The sequence below is a fragment of the Candida dubliniensis genome, chromosome 2 (genome assembly GCF_000026945.1).
Source record: "Candida dubliniensis CD36 chromosome 2, complete sequence".
NCBI lineage: Eukaryota > Fungi > Ascomycota > Pichiomycetes > Serinales > Debaryomycetaceae > Candida > Candida dubliniensis.
The window spans coordinates 502,037-520,407 of NC_012861.1; the positions used below are offsets into that span (position 1 = coordinate 502,037).

Here is an 18,371-nt window from a genome sequence, read left to right on the forward strand (position 1 = left end):
TGTCACGTACAATGAAATTATTATAAAACACTTGTGATATCACCTCCTCTCTCCTTAATCATTTGTTTTGTCTTGTTTCAAGACCTGGTGTAAAACAAAAAATACTCTTTGTAATGCAGTCCTCTCCTTCATGCAACCCCTATTTTTCTCTCCACGGATCAATATAATGATCATTATTGCAACCGGTATTATGGTTGCTCTGAGACTAGTATTGTCTTTGTCACTTGGTAACCGCCTATCTAAGAGCTCGGTTCAAGTGCCAAACGTTTTGTTTAATATGTACCATAATCTGAAACTTGGCAATATGCAAATGAGTAGTCTACAAACAAAGTTCTCCAGACAATACTCTCTATAATCTTCTAAATAATAACAGTTGGGTTTTACTTCAACAAGCGGAGATATATCTACAAACTGGAACCCTGTAAAAGGCTTTTTTTTTTCTTATATAACAGTGGCTAGCAAGATTGTGATCTGCATTTCAAGTTCAAGAAAATTGCTCTTCACAACCACCAGGTCTGATATAAGAGATATCAAATGTTTCTAAAAATACCAATTGCAAGAATATTATTTTTTTCCTCCATCCTTGACTAAACAAGATTGACAATCACATTAAATGAGAATTGAAATAGCAAGAGAATTCGGACAATAGCAATTGTCTTTTACAACCAAGTATTAGGTGAATATTTTCATTCAACTACTAACTGTTACAAATTACAAGAAGTTGGAGTACAATATACTTGTGAAAGAAAAGTTGAGAGTGGCGACAACACTATCATTGTTATTGGATTCTTTTCTTTTCTTTTATTTTTATTTGTCTAATTCTTTGCCTTTTTCTTGGGTGGTCTGTCATCAGTTTCATTGTTATCGGCCATTTCTTCATCATCATCACTTGAAGGAGCTGCATCACTGTCAAACTCTTCAGCAACGTCAGAATCAGATCCAGATTGGAAATCATCATCTTCATCTTCGTCATCATCACCAGCACTTCCCATATCAGCATCATCATCATCATCATCATTGGCTTCTTGTTCAAGAGCCTTTGCCAACCTTGCCTTGGCAATTTTTTCTTCATTCTTGACTTTAACTCCTTTTTCTTTACAGAATGATTCAAGGAACTCTTGTTCTTCACGATCAATATTGCTGAAAACATGCAGCTGATTAGAACCAATTACATTCACCTCTAAATCAAATGTTCTTGAAGCAGAAACCCCACCCCCTGTTCTGGACATCACGACATTGCTTATTTCACTATATGGAATGTAAAGTGTTGGCTTTGTTACAAATAAAAAGCATCTGTCCAATGGGAACAAGTAACCTTCAGATGCTTTAACGGAACAAGAAACACCTGCTTGTAAATATCTCGACTGGAAGGCACCGGGGGTGATCAACTTACGTTCAGTCAATCCTCGAAGACAATGTGCCATAACAACATTTGTAGGTGCATCATATGTTTTCTTCAATCTATCCTTGTATTTCTTTTCAAAATCTTCATCACTGACATTTAATTCCAATTCTGTCTCTTCATCTTTAACAAATTGCAATACCAAAAATGGATATCTAGTTTGGCCTTGTCTTAAAGGTGGGTCAATCTGTAACACTATCAAGTGATGTGTCTCGTCCGGTTTAGGTAAACTGAAGATTCTTTCAATTTGTTCGTACTGTATTTTGTAATCATAAGTTTTACCTCTCAATCTTAACGACGATGGATACATATCAATATCGTAACGACCTCTTGGTGTCAAGAATAACACATCACTAAATGAAACAATGGCTTCCCCTGCAACTTGTCCAATGTCGGCCTTATCCTTCAATTGCTCGTAGAATTGCTGTGCAGCACTAGTTTCATTGATGACCGCTTCCTCAACAACGTCACCGTTATTCTCACTTTTCACTATGGTTGTCTCATTCTCAATTGTACCCGGTACGTAAAATCTCATTTCTACAATTTCATCGCCATTCTTATTATTATCCAAATTAAACTCAATAGCAACCTCGTTCTTACCAGTTAAATTCGAATTGCTAATATCCGCATAAGGAACCTCAAATGCTGGCTTATTGTTAACGTTGAAAATCAACTCATTTCTTGCTAAATCGGTTTTTCCCCAATTCCATCCTCTTAATGAATGCTCTTTATGTTCTAAATTAATGTGGAAATTACGAGTCAATTCTTGTTTCAATTGAGTGAAATCATCCTGATCAAACCCATCCAAACTCACAACCCCCTTATTTTTAGTCTGAACTCTTAATTCATATCCTTTTGACCCTCTTGACCAGCTAGCAATCAAAATCCCTTCCCGTGGCAAAAGAAATGGTTGTGATACTGAACCACTTGATGTGCTTGCTTTCCATCCAAGACCAGACTCGGCTATACGCATACGTCCTCCTGATTTGGATTGATTTAAATATATTTTTTCAAAATCTGTGTTAACCATCGAAGATATTTGTTATTCTTATGTTTGGTTGTTGTGTTGATGAAACCTTGTTTCGAGAGAGAAAGAAAAAAAAAAAAAAAAAAAAAAAAAATAACGAACTGGTGGATTTGAAAAAAATCAACCAAAAAGCATAAAGTGACGCGCGTTGTTGGAAATGAGACATATACACTCTTCCGACATTTGAGCTCAAATGTCGTACATCTTTGGAAGAACCCATAATATTATTGAATTATGTATTACTACTGTTACCATAATAAACTTGTTTGACATATCCCAGATACATAATCTCAGATTGGTTTAGAGAAATTGTTACCTTCATTTCACGCTACGTTCAATGAAGTACATGGCACGTCATGTACTAAACCACCTTCAGTTCTAGGTCGTGTTTGTATCAATTTATAAAACTTACGTCACGTGAAACGGCATTATACCACTGAAAAAAAAAAAAAAAAGAAAAAGAAAAGGGATAAGTTGACTCATACCAGATTTCGGAAAAGCTGATAATTTTTCAGTCTAAAAAAATCTCTCTTTCCATTTACTGTTTTCTCTATAAACAAAAGACAATATTAAATTGCCTATTTAAATTGCACGATGTCAGTAAAGAAAGCCGGAGTTTTAGGTGCTACAGGTTCTGTGGGCCAAAGATTTATATTATTATTATCCAAACACCCAGAATTTGAAATCCACGCTTTAGGTGCATCTTCAAGATCTGCTGGTAAGAAGTATAAAGATGCAGCCAGTTGGAAGCAAACTGAAACATTACCAGAGACCGAGCAAGACATCATTGTTCAAGAATGTAAACCAGAAGGTAACTTTTTAGAATGTGATGTCGTTTTCTCGGGATTAGATGCCGATGTTGCAGGTGATATTGAGAAATCATTTGTTGAAGCTGGTTTGGCTGTTGTTTCAAATGCAAAAAACTATAGAAGAGAAAAAGACGTTCCTTTAGTTGTACCTATTGTCAACCCAGAACATATTGATGTTGTTGAAAATAAAGTGAAACAAGCTGTTTCTAAAGGTGATAAAAAGCCAGGTTTTACCATTTGTATCTCCAACTGCTCCACTGCAGGTTTGGTTGCACCTTTGAAACCCTTGGTCGAAAAATTTGGTCCTATTGATGCATTAACTACAACCACATTACAGGCTATTTCTGGTGCAGGGTTTTCACCCGGTGTTTCTGGAATGGATATTTTAGATAACATTGTTCCATACATTAGTGGTGAAGAAGATAAATTGGAATGGGAAACTAAAAAGATATTAGGTGGTGTCAATGCTGAAGGGACTGAGTTTGTGCCAATTCCAGAGAGTGAGATGAAAGTTAGTGCCCAATGTAACCGTGTACCAGTCATCGATGGACATACTGAATGTATTTCATTAAGATTTGCTAACAGACCAGCTCCATCTGTTGAAGAAGTGAAAAAGTGTTTGAGAGAATATGAATGTGCTGCTAGTAAATTAGGATGCCATTCCGCACCAAAGCAAACCATCCACGTGTTGGAACAATCAGATAGACCACAACCTAGATTAGACAGAGACAGAGATAGTGGATATGGTGTTTCCGTTGGTAGAATTAGAGAAGACTCGTTGTTAGACTTTAAAATGGTTGTTTTGTCCCATAACACTATTATTGGTGCTGCTGGTGCTGGTATTTTGATTGCTGAAATTTTGAAAGCAAAGAACATTATTTAGGCATTATATAGGAGAAAATTACGTTGAATTAAAGTGATTTATAAGAATGGTTTTCAACCGTTTCTATACTGTAAGTAGTTCACAAGCTTAATACAAAACAATACATCATAAAGCAACGCTTTTTTTTTTTTTTTTTTTGGTTCTTGTCTTGCTTTTCTGAATTCTATATTCAACCCTTTAATGTGCCATTGGGCAACTGTCATCAAACAGTTGGAACTCATTCAACATGACAACATTGAAGACCATATTTTTGAATTGTATTCCGAGAGGCAGCTTCAAAACAATTTAGGTTACGTCGATCGTACAGCTAATGAAATTACTGTTACACTACCAAGAAATAAAATTGACTTGAACATCACCCAATCATTGACTCTGCTAGCCAACCAAAAAAGTAATCCTTCGTCAACAGGGTATATATGTTGGAAATCTTCAATACATTTCACAGATTGGTTAATTTCATCAGAGTGTCCGTTCAAATTATCGAAAAAATTTACCATTTTAGAATTAGGATCAGGTACAGCAGCAGTATGTGCATCTGTCCTACTGTCTAAAGTTCAACATTTTATTGCAACCGACCAGAAACATGTTTTGAAGTTGTTAAGACAAAACATTGAGAATAATGTATCAAGTTTTACTAATAGCATTATTTCAAAAAACCGTGGTGGCAAACATCACCAAGTAATTGATGTGATTGAGTTTGATTGGGAAAACATCGATATGGGAAAGCTCAATATACAAAGCTTGAACTTACAGAAACAGTACCCTGATGTGATAATCGCATGTGATACAATTTATAATGAATACTTGATTTCCCATTTTATTAAGTCTTTAAACACATTGATGGCAGATAGTCAAAAAACCGTTGCATTAGTTGCAATTCAATTGCGAGATCCAATTACATTTGAGGTGTTTGTGACAGAAGTTGTCCAAGATAGGAACCTTTCGCTATATAATGTACCTGATCATTTGTTGAGTGATGATCTAAAGAATGGTTATGTAGTTTACTGTATACTTAAAAGCTGATAGAGTTAGTGGTCATATCTTTGAATCTATGTATTCCATACTGTAATCAGAAAGAAAGCAGAGAAGAAGTATCTCTTCGTTCGCAAAATGATCTTTCTTCAATAGACAAGCAAAAAAAAAAAAAGAGCACCTACAAAAAAATCTTTGAACATCTTAAAAATCTGTTTAAAGACCCCAGAAAGGACGACGAGGGGAATCAATAAATATTATATTGAGTGGGTAGATATTATTGATTAAGGAAAACAAGCTTGATTGATATTAATTGACCTATACTTTGAAGAAATTATTGTTGATTATAGTTTAATTTTGTTTTTTGTTTTTTTTGGCATTTCATATACACAATTATAATTTTAGTTTGTTCATCCATATGTCATTATTCGGAAGTTCGACAATTGCAAATGGTACTCCACTGGGTAATATATTTGCCAATCAATCTAATTTTGGAAACTTTTTAGGGGGAAGTCAACCAAATGGTAACAAACAAAGCAATTTCAAAACAGCTTTAGTTTTTAATAATGACAAGAACACTATCAATACAGGATCATCCGAAAAGAATGCACACACACCAGAAACATGGAAACAATCTAGCATCACCCCACAGAAGGAGCAATCAACAATTTCAGCTCCTAAGCAAATTTCAAAATTACAAGTATTTAAAGAAAGTGATATTGTAGCAGCTGGAACTTTATTCGAACACCCTGAACGACTAGGTTTTAATCACAGAAGACCAACAGAAGTACGAGCAATACCAAAATGTTTTCTAACGCAACCAAAACTCTTGTGTACTCCCCCATTTGTTCCAAATGCATGGGATCAAGAAAATCAGAATAAATTGAATTTAATGGAAGCAGAGAATGGAGGAAGAGACTATCAAGGATTGTATGAAGAGATGCAAAAGCTTCGAGAAATAGAAAGAACCAAGATGGAGGAGTTGGGGTTGGTGGATGCGGAAAACGTAGCTAAAGACTTAACTGAAGCAATATCGTTTTCCGGTTCCTGTCTTGATATGTGTCCCGTATTTGAAAGAGTGAGAAGGCAATTGGAAAATAATGTGAAGGCATTGGAGAAAGATCCGATATCAAACAAAATTTCGCGAGAGCGTGCAGTTAAAGCATTTTCAAGACCAGCAGCTGGCCAGCCGCCTCCATTGCCATCGGATGTTAGACCACCACATGTTTTGAGTCAAACACTAAACTACTTGGTTGACAATATTTTACAACAACTTCCAGAAGCTCATTCATTTATCTGGGATAGAACACGGTCGATAAGACAGGATTTCACGTATCAGAATAATTTTGGTCCCGACGCTGTTGACTGTAATGAAAGAATCGTTAGAATACATTTATTGTCGTTGCATATAATGGCAGGCAGTGATGTAGAGTATTCCCAACAACAAGAATTAGAACAGTTCAATAAGGCATTGCAAACATTAATGGAAATCTATCAAGATGTTAGAAATAATGGAGGCAAGTCTCCGAATGAAGCTGAATTTAGAGCGTACCACTTATTAAGTCATATAAGGGATCCTGACTTGGAAAGGCAAATTCAAAAGTTGCCTGATGAAATTTATAATGACAAATTAGTACAGCTAGCATTAAGATTCAGAAAGATCACGACACAAAACAATGTTGTTGAAAGGGGTGTACCGAATCTAGTCGGGGCATTGAATTTGTACACAGAATTTTTCCGACTTGTTTATAGTGATGAAACTCCTTTCTTGATGGCATGTTTATTAGAAACACATTTTAACGAAATAAGGTTTTATGCGCTTAAGGCTATATCCCGAAGTTTCCACACAAAAACCAAACCTTATACAATTCAACGATTACAGCAAGTTTTGGGATTTGATTCTATAGAAAAACTACAAAAGTTTCTCAATTACTACGATATAGATATTATCAATGTCAATGGTGAAGTTTTGGTCGACTTATTCAATAAGGAGAAATTGGAGACTACCTATAAATTAAACTCATTCCATGAGAAAGCAAAGTATTCACCACCATATTCAACACAATTAGATAATAAGTACAAAGGACTAGATTGGAAGTTTTTTGTAAATAGTGGTCGTCCAAATACAGGAATAGAACTTAATTCCCAACCACCAACTGTGGAAGTGGTTTCCAATCCTCAGTCATCAGACTTTGCTAATGTTACTAGTTTCAAGAAACCTGAAACCATCAATACATTTGGTTCTACTGGTTTGCAATCACAATCACAACCTCAACCTCAGTCTTTCAAAGTGCCAAATAACGGCCCTGAAAGGAGTATTTTCAACTTCAAGCTGGATACAACTTCTACACCTGAATCCATAAAACCTAGCAACGTGAACTCCGTTCTATCAGACACTGAGCAAGTAAAACCAGTGTTTCTGTTTCCATCAAATGTAACCACCACTAACAGTATTCTAAAGCTGAATGTTCCACAACAACCATTGCAATCTTTCGGTAAAGCGGCTCCTAATATTGCGATACCGAAGGAGTCAAATTTGAATAAAGTTCCATTAAAGGCTTCACCAAGTTTATCATTTGGCATTACCCAGCCCCAGAATGAGAAAAAAAAAGTGAAACCATCAGAGCAAGAAAGTGCCAAAGTATCGACACCAGCTCTTGTTAAGAACTCACTTCCAGCTGTCCCGGAAAAAGTAAAATTGACTCAATCAAAGATGTTCCCATTGGCTCTCCAACAAGTATTCCACCAGATGTTACAAGACACAGTTAAATCAGAACTACAGGTTGTTCTTTCCAAGTTGTTAACCAGATATCATAGTGCATTAGAAAGAAGAAAAGTTATTCATTCATTAGGGTTTGAGTTATACGATGCCTTTTTGAGAGAAGTGATGTACGAGTGTGTTTTGGAGGCTCGGGCAGCTCAATTTTATGACTTTCATTTGAAGAAAAGAAAGATTAAGGCTATCATCAGGAATTCAAAAAAAGCTGTTAATAAGTTGCGTGAAAAGAAAATGAAAATGTATGAATTGAAATCAGTGAATTTTGAGAAATTGAAGAAAAACAAAAGAAGACTTTCAATAAGCAGTTTTGAAAGTAACTCTAGCTTTAGTAAGAGGAAAAGACATGATAGTTTTGATGTATCTATTATCAGTGAAAAGCAACTTGAGGTTCATGAACTATGGGCTCCTTTCAATTTGTCAATATTTTTAAGAAATTGCTCAGAGAACTTGAAAATGAAAATATATCAAAATAATTTGGATTTGAAGTTTTTGTTAATTGTGGAAAATTGGAATTCTCCATATTCAAAATGGTTAAATTCGAAGTTGGGGTTAAAAGCCAATGTGAAATTGTCTGTGCTTGAGAATTCTATTCTGAATGACAAAATAAATTTGCTTATTACTAGTATGCCCAATAAAGAACATTTGAATGAAGAGTTTTTTGCAAATGCATCTTTTGTTTTATTCGAATGTGGGTTGACCCTCTCAAATGCAATTTCAATTCACGAAAAATTACAAGCTGATGGGAAAATCTTGAAAAAAATCATATCTTTGATTGATAAATATAGTTGCTATAAAGTTCTGATCATTATTAATTTTTGGGATGTTAGTGGGTCAAACATAACAACCTCGGAAGTTGCTAGTTTGTTGGATTTGACACAGTATACAACTGTGTCTAATTTGAAGAGTTTGGTGTTATGTGATATGACAACTAAAAACGGGAACATCAATACTATTTTATCACAAGCATTCAACAAGGTTAGTTTAGAGTTTAATGGAGAATTAAGTTCAACAGGCTCAAAATATGAGTATAATGAAACCAAACTGAAACTGAAACTGAAATCTCAACTGCAAATGCTACAGAAGTTAAGCCATAAGATTGCAAACCACAAGATTCGAGATATGGCAAACTTAAGCTATAACTCATCAATTATAGAGGAAAGCACTCCGCAAACATCTCCTAAACGCAAAAAGGTTGACGATAATCGAGCTAATACTAGTTTGAGTCAATTGCAAGACTTGACTGCAGAAATCAGGAGAAAGTATAAAAAGTAGGCGACGTATATGTGACGGTCAAATACTAGAGTATTTACAAATCTCATACATGCATATGTATATATATTTAGTAAATATAGTTTTTGGTATACCAGTTATCGAGTATTTGCTACTACAATAAGTCTTCTCTCGCCTTAATTGGAGAGAGCCTCATTTTCAATATTATGCTATTGTTTAATTCGCCAACACCTAGTCCAATTATGTCGGGAAGAAACTTACTGTTCATGACACTCTCAGGCAGAATAATGTCTAATATGCTTAGAATCGGAATATCATTAGCTCGGTAAAGCCATTTTACATCTTATAATCAATACATGGTACTTTGTATTTCCAATTCTTTTTTCTTTTCCCTTTGAATCCGAAATACAAATTGTGAACAGCAACAAGTTTCTTTTTTTTTTTTTTTTTCCATTTTTTTATAAACCACCAGAAGAACAAACCCAAACAAAAAAAAAAATAACATTCTTTTCTCTATTATTACCCTTCCTAGTGTGTAATATATCAACAAAGTATCAGCCTTTTTTTGTCAACTTTTATCATTACTAAATAAAGCTATTTAATATATTCATCTTTGTCACAATGGATCTTTTAAAGGATGCAGCTAAGAATTTGAATCTTTACGAAGTTAAGGCTTATGTTCGTAAGGCCCAAAATGGTATGTTTTGAAATTTTTCCAGAGGGTTTTAGTATAAGGCTCCATTCCCGTTATTCCAGAATTATGTTACTAACAAGCACTTTACTCTGTTAAAGTTGCCATGAACTTGACTGAAATGGAATCAAAGGTACGTGAAGCAACCAATAATGAGCCATGGGGTGCTCCGAGTACATTGATGGCGCAGATTGCCAGTGGGACCTATAATTATCGAGAACGTGAAGAGATAGTTGCCTTTATTTTTCGTAGATTTACTGAAAAAGCTGCCAATGAATGGAGACAGATTTACAAATCATTACAGTTGTTGGATTACTTAGTCAAGAATGGATCAGAGAGAATTATTGATGATGTCAGAGCTAATATTTCCTTGATTCAAATGTTAAAATCTTTCCATTATATTGATTCAAAGGGAAGAGATCAAGGGATAAATGTCAGAAACAAATCGAAAAATTTGATTGCATTTTTAAATGACGATAATTTGATTAGATCAGAACGTAAAAAGGCAAGAGCCAACGCAAAGAAATTTGGTGGTGTTTCGTCTGCTGCATATGGTGGTGCATCCTCTATGGGAACTGGATTTGGAAGCGGTGGATCGACTTTCACTGGTGACGATGAAGATTTTGCCAATAGAGTATACGGGGATGGGGGTGTTTATGGTGAAAGATTTGATGATCCTGCATCTGCTTATAATAATGGTGCCACTGGCAATGACAATTTTGAAGAATATGATGTGCAAGCTTCTTCTTCTCAAGCAACATCAAAACCTACTACCAGCTCTTCCAGGGTTAATGCACAGGCATCTAAGAAAGAGCCACAGAATGATTTATTAGGAGATTTGCTTTCGTTTGATGGCGACGGGCAACAGAAGAACACAAACACTGCAACTCCTTCAAGGGTGACAGGAGGAGGAGTAGCAGCAAATGATGATGATGATGACGACTTTGATGACTTTCAAGCAGCCCCATCTCAACCTCAAAAACCAGCCAATTTATCTAATAGCTTAAATAACTTGTACAACACTTCATCACAACAACAACAGCAAGCAGCTTCTCGTCAAAACTATAATGTAAGCTATCAATCATCTCAATCAACTGGCCCAGCAAAGACAACTAGTAATAACGATGCTTTTTCATCATTGTTTTCTTCGGCCAAGACAAAATCCAAGACATCTGCCGGGAACACAAGCACATCTTCCACTGCCACTCCAACTGCATCTACTAATGCTTCAAATCATACAACTGGTGCGAATGATGATTTCTTTGGTGGATTTAGCAGTAGTAGTAGTAATACCAAACCTGCCACTAATGGTAATGGGACAAACAATACTAACAGTGGTGACATTGATTTATTAAGTTTTTAAAACAAACTAATGGAGGTCATTTGGTAAATTGATTTGAGTTTTACAGAATGAATAAGAGACGAGGATGATGTTAGAACAAAGATCTCTATAGATTTCGATTATTTTGCGTTTATTTTATTATACCATATATTTGTTTTTACTTGATTTTGTTTAGTTCTACTCTATATTTTACTAGTAATCTATGGTTATCTAAAATAGAAGCTCGAGACAAAGCATGAAACCTGTGTGTTATCATTCTTCTAAGAATTCTTGTTTCTTTTTAAAAGTGGTTATTGGAGTGTATTGATTTACACTATTTTTGCCCTTTTATGGTGCTGGGACATTTAGAAGTTCAGAGATTTTTTTGGGGAGGGTTTCTGATTCGATGGGGGCCGAAAAGAAGCAAGGGGGGGAGTGAGCGCAAGAAAGAGTTTTTTCAAACATTTTTTTTCAACCTTTTTCTCCAGTTCAATAACAATAATCGAATTAACCCAACAACCATGTTTAAGACGGCTTTAACAAAACCATTGAGCTTGAACTCTGCTAGATTTTTTTCGACCACTCCAAGAGCTTTCGGGACTAAAGTTTTTTTCAACACTTCCATCAATGGTGAGAAGCAACCACCAATCACCTTTGAGTTATATGATGATGTTACTCCAATCACCGCTGAAAACTTTCGTGTTTTGTGCACCGGTGAAAAAGGTGTAGGATACAAGGGATCTATTTTCCACCGTATTATTCCACAATTTATGCTTCAAGGTGGTGATTTTGAAACTGGTAAAGGGTATGGTGGTTATTCGCCAACTCACAATAATGATAAGTTCAACGATGAAAATTTCATCAAGAAGCACGACAGACCAGGTTTGTTATCTATGGCCAATGCTGGTCCCAACACCAACGGATCTCAATTCTTTATTACTACTGTTCCATGTCATTGGTTGGATGGTAAACACGTTGTCTTTGGTGAAGTTGTCGATGGGTTTGATGTTGTTAAGAAGATTGAAGGCTGTGGTACTTCTAGTGGTACTCCTCGTGCCAGTGTCGTTATTGAAGAGAGTGGTGAAGCAGAGAAATAAGTATCTTCTAAATAACAAGCAAAGCACATTCGAGTAATATATCTGTATATTAATTTGTTTAAACAAAGTGAAAAATGCAAATGAATATATTCTCTTATATTATATATATGTTCAAATATAACTTACAACCGAGTTCCGTAAACATTGAACCATTATTCTACATCCTATTAGTAATATATTGGAGGGGTTTTTTAAACATTTTAACAATATCACTTCCTCGTAGTCCCACCATTCAAGTATGCTTCCATTTTAGTATTTAAAAACAGGATCTTCTTCAGTCTTGATCAAGTCTTTTGGTAACTTCTTTTTCAATTCAGCCAACTTATCATAATCACCAGCCAAGATTCTGGCAACAACCAAGTCATCTCTATCTTGGATTTCCCTTTTGGATTTACCTTCATTGCTCAAAAATTCCTTGGCCTTAGCAGTGTCTCCGTGGAAATAATCTTCCATAGCTCTCAATCTCAATTCCTTTTCTGCCCAATCAGGACCTTCTAATTCTCTCAATTTGGTCTGTTGGGTGTATTTAACGTAGAATATATAAGCAAAAACTGGTAATACAATGTAAAAGTATGGAATTTCCCAACCTTCGGCTTTTGAGGTTTCTCTGATGATTTTCCACTTTAATTCACCAGTACTAGCATCTTTATAAGGAATTTTGTCAATGATTTTACCTGAATCTTTAGAAACAAAACCAAAGTGTGTTAAATCTTGGGAGTTGTCTTTGAATAATTGTAATTGCTCCTTTGGGATTCCTGGCAATATCCAATTCCACTCTGAATAATTTCTTTTATAGTACAAGTTTTGTAATTCAGCAATAGTTTTAAATTCTTCATCAGTAGGGACTCTTGGTGATCCATCTGGGTTGGTATAAATCTTAGTGACAGAAGGTAAAGAGTTTAACTTCAGACGAATTTCTTGTTCTAATCCAAAATTGAATTTTTGAGGTTTATATTTGAACAATGTTGAAATCGGAAACTTGAACGTAAACTTCATGATGAATAAATATAATAGATATATATATATCTGACAATTAAATAAACTCCCCAAAAACAAAAAAAAATTAAGATTATTGTGAGTTGATACTCTGTGCTTGTGAAGAGCAGTTTGGTTCTGTTAATTAATATTGGAATGCTCTTCAAGATTTGTTCTCAGATGTTTAGTTTTCAATTCAATTTTATTGGTTCAATGAATTTTTAAAAAATGCGAAAGTAAGAGAGAAAAAATTTTTGTCAAGACCTTCGCATTCTTCTGTCTTTTTTTGCATTTTTTAACCATTGTAGTTTTACAGTTTAGTAATTATTATTCGTACCATGTCTTGATTCAAATACTACTACTACAACTTGATTTGTATAATAATCTTTTATATATTTCATATCAGGTAAGTTTCGTTGATCCAAAACTATTAAATCCCATAAGATCGTTGATTTTAGCATTAGTCTCTGTATCGTCACTTTTCTTGTGTTTCTTACGTTGCCTTTGAACCTGTTTCCGTTCCGCCCTTTTACTTCTCTTTCTATTTTCATACTCTCTTCTTTTCTCTACACGTTGCTTGAACGTTAGTCCTGTTGCTCCGTCTTCAGAATTACCCTTTTCACTTATGCTTTTGGCTACGAGTTTCTCCATTGTCAGTATCACTTCCTTCAATGATGCCCTTCGAATGCCATTCTCTAAGAAGACTTCCTCAGTACTATTTTCAGCATCTGTATTCATCTGTCTAGCTTTGCTTACATGTTGAGGTGAGTTTAAATGATCAATCAATAATAAATTGTCTCTGAATGAAACATCACATATGGGACAGAAAAACCCAAATCTTTTATTCTTGCCAAACGTTATCGTTGATGTGGAGGTTTGTGGATTTATCAAGCTATATTGCTTGACTGCATTTATCAGATCATTTAATAGTTTGTTTCGATGTTCTATATATTCCAATGAGGATGAATGATCATTAATCTGGTTAGTTGTTGTTGCATTAGAGGGTTCAGTTGACTGATTCGTTCTATCCTTAGCCTCTTTTTCATATAAGTCCACATTCCATTTCTTTCTACCATACTGATCAGTGGATATTTTATCTAATTCTTTTTCAGATGATTCGTTTGTCATTGAATTGTAGTTAGTTATATATATCCAAGCAAAAAACCAAATAATCCACAATGTCTCCTTTCCCTTGTTAGAGTGCGTAGAGAAAAAGACTTGGTTTTTTTCTTTCCCTAACAACGACTAGCCATTACTACATCTAAATCAAACCATGACAAAGAAGAATGTACAACGGGATATACTTTCCATGTTTGGAAATAGTATCTCTAAGAATAGCAAAATAAAGAAACCAAGTGTTACCAAAAATACTCCCAACACAATATCAAAAGAACTCCTTAGACAAAATCTAAACAATTCGAATCCCACTTTTGCAAGCAACTGGACTATAAAACAGACTTTCTTGATTCAAAATATTTCAATCAAGTATGGCGACACAAAGGCAGTATCATTGATCAAAGTTGCAGCATTTGATTTAGATGGAACTTTAATTAGTACAAAGTCTGGTGGTACTTTTTCAAAAGGTCCCAGTGATTGGAAATGGTGGAATGATAAAGTGCTAGATAAATTGAAAGATTTGTATAATAATAATTATTTGATTGTGATATTTTCTAATCAGGGTGGTGTGGTGGCAACTCCATCAAGCAAGTCTTACTTGAATTTCACAGCTAAGTTGAATAGTATTGCTGAGGAGCTAAAAGCTCATAATATCTTGGAGAGAATACTGATATATGCAGCCCCCAAGAAGCCATCTGTTAAAAGCAGGAACAGCTCTATCAGCACTATCAGTGAGGAGATGCACGCAAAAATGAGAAAACCAGAAACTGGTATGTGGGATACATTCCTACTTGATCTAAAAAAGAATGGCATAACACAGGATATTGATTACATGGATAGTTTTTTTGTTGGCGATGCCGCCGGACGAAGCAAGGACTTTCTGGATAGTGATGTTTTATTCTCTAAAAACATAAACTTAAAATTTATAACCCCGGAGGAACTATTTACATGAAATATATAGACCAATACTTAAATGTCTTCTAATATAATATCTTCGAATTCTTTATCCATTGGGTCGAATTTTTCCACCAATGTTTTCGATTTGCCTACCGAGCTAAAGTACCCATCAACATTTTTGATGGCACGTTGTTCTTCATCAGTTTTGTTTTTTGGCAACTCATTCAACATATCATAATGCAAAATCAAACATTTTTGAATATCTGAAATGTCATTTTCAAACTTGATTGCTTCGTTGGTAGTTTGAGGGTAATTTTTAATTAAAAAGTTAGTGTCAAATGTTCCCTCTCTGGTATTCAAAATTTTATAGATTTCCTGCTTTATAACTGCAGTAATTAATCCCGGAGGATATGGCTTACCTTGTTCATCCAAATCTTCAAGCAAATAATGATATTTCATACCTTCGTCCTTCTTTTGTTCCTCAATCAACTGTGCTGGATCAATTATTTTCACGGTTGCGTTTTCGTCTTTGTGTTGCAACAAATTAGCAACTCTATTCAATTCTTCCTCGTCATGGACATATGGAATAACGTAGAACTTATACTTTGAATTCATATGATGACTAATTAATTTGTTTCTTCTCTTCAATCCCGTTTCTTCTTCATACAGCTGAAATTCACGTTCAGTAAAACTCTGCTTGGGTGGCTTTTTCTTATCAACACGGTTAGCAACAAAGTAGATTGCAACCCACGAAGCTACAAGCATATAAAAAAGATACCTAATAACTGGTTCTTTTTTCCTTTCTTTATGAACAATAACATAATTTCTTTTGATAATTTGAATCGGGGTTTGATGAAAAATTGGTGTCCTAACCAACGTTGGATATCTAGTGGTCAATACTCGTTTGGTAGATAACAACTGTGGTTGTAGTCTAGGTGCTAATCTAGTGAACATGAGTGGAGGTGGTGAATACTTGGTAACGACTTATAGTATATTTGTATTTGGAAACAACCAACTAACTTTAGTTATAGTTTTCCTAATTTTTTTTTTTTTTTTCAGTCCTACTAATTGGTCGTGAGAGGATTAGTACTTGATATGTCTCTTAACAAAAAATGCTAAACATGTCAAAGAGAAGGAAGAAAAAAAAAAAAAAAATTTTATTTCAACCACCATAGTAAGCTAGATTATAAGCTAAACAAAAATATTCATACATAATGTCGTTAGTGCTGTTGTCCAAGTTCTGTGCCCATGTGAAGAACTGTTTGAACGTTACTTTGAGCAAAACCTCGGTTCCATATAATAGAAGTAACTTACAAGTAGCCATGGCATTATATCAACAGGGTTTTATCAGTTCTATACAAAGAGGATCAACAGTAGGGCCTGATTTGAAACCAACTGAAGTGACTCCAGATAACATAAACTCAAGAAGACTATGGATTGATTTGAAATATAGAAATAACCAATCGGTAATAAGACAATTGGAATTGATCTCCAAACCTAGTAAAAAGATTGATTTAACAACTGAAGAAATTAAAGCGTTGGCATCTGGGTTGAAAGTTAGAAACATTCCAGCTTTGCAACCGGCTGAATGTATTTTTATTAAACATGACAAAGATATATTGGAAGTTCAAGAGGCAGCAAAAAAAGGTATTTCGGGGCAAGCGTTATTTAGAGTGAGATGAACAAATAAGTCAAGTGTATTACCAACTGTAAATAGATTTGAAAGAATACAAAACCATATATATATATTGTACACAGATACTTCAAGTATTGGCTTATAAGGCAACCTTTTGGGTGGTCCCGCTTCCATTCCAATTGGTCATGTCCACCTGCCAACTCTTCCAAACCATTAATTTCTCTCTGAAATCTTCAGTTGCATTGGATTTGCTGAAGCTTTGTTGTGAAGACGAGGCATAATCGTTTTTTGTAAAAACCGGCTTTGCTGGTTTAAATGTTTCCTTGTAGGTGACTATCGGTGATGCACCGGGCACAGAAGATGCTGAAGACGCTAAAGCTTTCAAACCTTTATTTTCCTGCTCCAACGACAGTATTTTATCGTTCAAGTCCATTTTTGAAAGTTTCAAATCAGTGTTTTCATCACGCAATTTTTTAATGGTTGACTTTTGTTGATCTACTGTTTGTTTCAACTCTTCAATTTGCTTTTCAAGTTCAGATGTCAGAGACAATGACTCTGAAATAGCTTCTTTGGAGACCTTCAGTTGATCTTCCTTTTCTGTCTGCAGTTCTTCGGCAATTTCCTCTTTTGTTTCCTTGGCATTTTCAATATCCTCGTCGTCTTTTTTATCTTCTGTTTTGTCTTCTGGTACGGGTGTTCCTTCAGCACTTTCTTCAATCTCAGCAGTTTCACTCTTTTTTGATTTCTTGGATTTCTTTTTCTTATTTTTCTTTTTCAATTCTTCAAACTTTTTACGTGCTGCTTCCAATCTTTCTTCTTTCGATAATTCTGTGTCTGAGACATTGGTATCTTCTATTGTAAGATCTCTCTCGCTATCGGACATGACTGTTTATTTGGATGTTGGTATTATGAAATGCTGTTAAAAGTATGTGTTGTGTTGTGTGGTGGTTTGTTTTTCTTTCCCCTTGTTTGTAAGTGACATTTTTTTCGCACAGCAAACATGGATGTCTAACTCTGTCTCCAAACTGAAAACTTTCGTAGCATTTTCACTAGTTGTTGAATCTTCATCATTGTTGTCGGTTCATATTAATGTGGAAAGCACTCCATGACTTCTTTCATATCTAATCTTTTGAACATAAATTGGCTATCATTGTTTCAAGAATTATCAGTTTTCCCCGTGAGGGAGTAGAAAGGGTATAAGTCAAAGGGTTCACATCACTTAAATCAGGAAATCAACCGTATGACTAGCATCTGTGGGAATTAGTCCTTCTAATTTAGCCCCTGTTTATTGATGACTTTTGTTTAAGACTTGAATACGAGTGTTTTTCTTACATCGTTTACATAGGCAAATCACCGCTAACACTATTTTGGTATATATTTTATTTGAAGCAATACCACAGTCAACATAAAAAATAGTGAAGTTGATTTTAGACGATTTAAGGTTTTCATCCTGTTTAGGACATTTCAAGCGGTTAATCCAGTGCGTTGGAAATTGATACTTGGTGCATATTCCACTCCACTACATCGAAGGAAGAA

General features: G+C 34.9%; 12 protein-coding genes across 12 annotated transcripts; 7 read left to right on the top strand and 5 right to left on the bottom strand. All coding sequences in view use genetic code 12, as the record gives it.

The window, feature by feature from the left end:
• Positions 1 to 815: 815 nt before the first annotated feature.
• Positions 816 to 2,432, bottom strand: CD36_17210 (DNA polymerase delta binding protein; the record flags this gene model as incomplete). Its single annotated transcript, XM_002418154.1, has 1 exon — positions 816 to 2,432. The coding sequence occupies one exon, from the start codon at positions 2,430 to 2,432 to the stop codon at positions 816 to 818; it is 1,617 nt and encodes a 538-aa protein (XP_002418199.1).
• A 591-nt stretch (positions 2,433 to 3,023) lies between these two features.
• Positions 3,024 to 4,121, top strand: CD36_17220 (aspartate-semialdehyde dehydrogenase, putative; the record flags this gene model as incomplete). The annotated part of the gene is made up of 1 exon (XM_002418155.1): positions 3,024 to 4,121. One exon carries the CDS (start codon positions 3,024 to 3,026, stop codon positions 4,119 to 4,121), a length of 1,098 nt encoding a protein of 365 aa, XP_002418200.1.
• Positions 4,122 to 4,301: 180 nt separating this feature from the next.
• CD36_17230 (conserved hypothetical protein) lies at positions 4,302 to 5,144 on the top strand (the record flags this gene model as incomplete). The annotated part of the gene is made up of 1 exon (XM_002418156.1): positions 4,302 to 5,144. One exon carries the CDS (start codon positions 4,302 to 4,304, stop codon positions 5,142 to 5,144), a length of 843 nt encoding a protein of 280 aa, XP_002418201.1.
• Positions 5,145 to 5,511: 367 nt separating this feature from the next.
• CD36_17240 (leucine permease transcriptional regulator, putative) lies at positions 5,512 to 9,144 on the top strand (the record flags this gene model as incomplete). Its single annotated transcript, XM_002418157.1, has 1 exon — positions 5,512 to 9,144. The coding sequence occupies one exon, from the start codon at positions 5,512 to 5,514 to the stop codon at positions 9,142 to 9,144; it is 3,633 nt and encodes a 1,210-aa protein (XP_002418202.1).
• A 579-nt stretch (positions 9,145 to 9,723) lies between these two features.
• On the top strand, positions 9,724 to 11,156 carry CD36_17250 (epsin, putative; the record flags this gene model as incomplete). Its single annotated transcript, XM_002418158.1, has 2 exons — positions 9,724 to 9,798; positions 9,894 to 11,156. The coding sequence occupies 2 exons, from the start codon at positions 9,724 to 9,726 to the stop codon at positions 11,154 to 11,156; spliced, it is 1,338 nt and encodes a 445-aa protein (XP_002418203.1).
• A 479-nt stretch (positions 11,157 to 11,635) lies between these two features.
• CD36_17260 (PPI-III, putative) lies at positions 11,636 to 12,211 on the top strand (the record flags this gene model as incomplete). Its single annotated transcript, XM_002418159.1, has 1 exon — positions 11,636 to 12,211. The coding sequence occupies one exon, from the start codon at positions 11,636 to 11,638 to the stop codon at positions 12,209 to 12,211; it is 576 nt and encodes a 191-aa protein (XP_002418204.1).
• A 249-nt stretch (positions 12,212 to 12,460) lies between these two features.
• CD36_17270 (conserved hypothetical protein) lies at positions 12,461 to 13,207 on the bottom strand (the record flags this gene model as incomplete). Its single annotated transcript, XM_002418160.1, has 1 exon — positions 12,461 to 13,207. One exon carries the CDS (start codon positions 13,205 to 13,207, stop codon positions 12,461 to 12,463), a length of 747 nt encoding a protein of 248 aa, XP_002418205.1.
• Positions 13,208 to 13,588: 381 nt separating this feature from the next.
• On the bottom strand, positions 13,589 to 14,314 carry CD36_17280 (U4/U6.U5 small nuclear ribonucleoprotein component, putative; the record flags this gene model as incomplete). The annotated part of the gene is made up of 1 exon (XM_002418161.1): positions 13,589 to 14,314. One exon carries the CDS (start codon positions 14,312 to 14,314, stop codon positions 13,589 to 13,591), a length of 726 nt encoding a protein of 241 aa, XP_002418206.1.
• A 145-nt stretch (positions 14,315 to 14,459) lies between these two features.
• Positions 14,460 to 15,254, top strand: CD36_17290 (2'(3')-polynucleotidase, putative; the record flags this gene model as incomplete). The annotated part of the gene is made up of 1 exon (XM_002418162.1): positions 14,460 to 15,254. One exon carries the CDS (start codon positions 14,460 to 14,462, stop codon positions 15,252 to 15,254), a length of 795 nt encoding a protein of 264 aa, XP_002418207.1.
• Positions 15,255 to 15,271: 17 nt separating this feature from the next.
• Positions 15,272 to 16,153, bottom strand: CD36_17300 (hypothetical mitochondrial protein, conserved; the record flags this gene model as incomplete). Its single annotated transcript, XM_002418163.1, has 1 exon — positions 15,272 to 16,153. One exon carries the CDS (start codon positions 16,151 to 16,153, stop codon positions 15,272 to 15,274), a length of 882 nt encoding a protein of 293 aa, XP_002418208.1.
• Positions 16,154 to 16,413: 260 nt separating this feature from the next.
• On the top strand, positions 16,414 to 16,881 carry CD36_17310 (mitochondrial 37S ribosomal protein MRPS8; the record flags this gene model as incomplete). The annotated part of the gene is made up of 1 exon (XM_002418164.1): positions 16,414 to 16,881. One exon carries the CDS (start codon positions 16,414 to 16,416, stop codon positions 16,879 to 16,881), a length of 468 nt encoding a protein of 155 aa, XP_002418209.1.
• A 93-nt stretch (positions 16,882 to 16,974) lies between these two features.
• On the bottom strand, positions 16,975 to 17,718 carry CD36_17320 (conserved hypothetical protein; the record flags this gene model as incomplete). The annotated part of the gene is made up of 1 exon (XM_002418165.1): positions 16,975 to 17,718. The coding sequence occupies one exon, from the start codon at positions 17,716 to 17,718 to the stop codon at positions 16,975 to 16,977; it is 744 nt and encodes a 247-aa protein (XP_002418210.1).
• Positions 17,719 to 18,371: the final 653 nt, after the last annotated feature.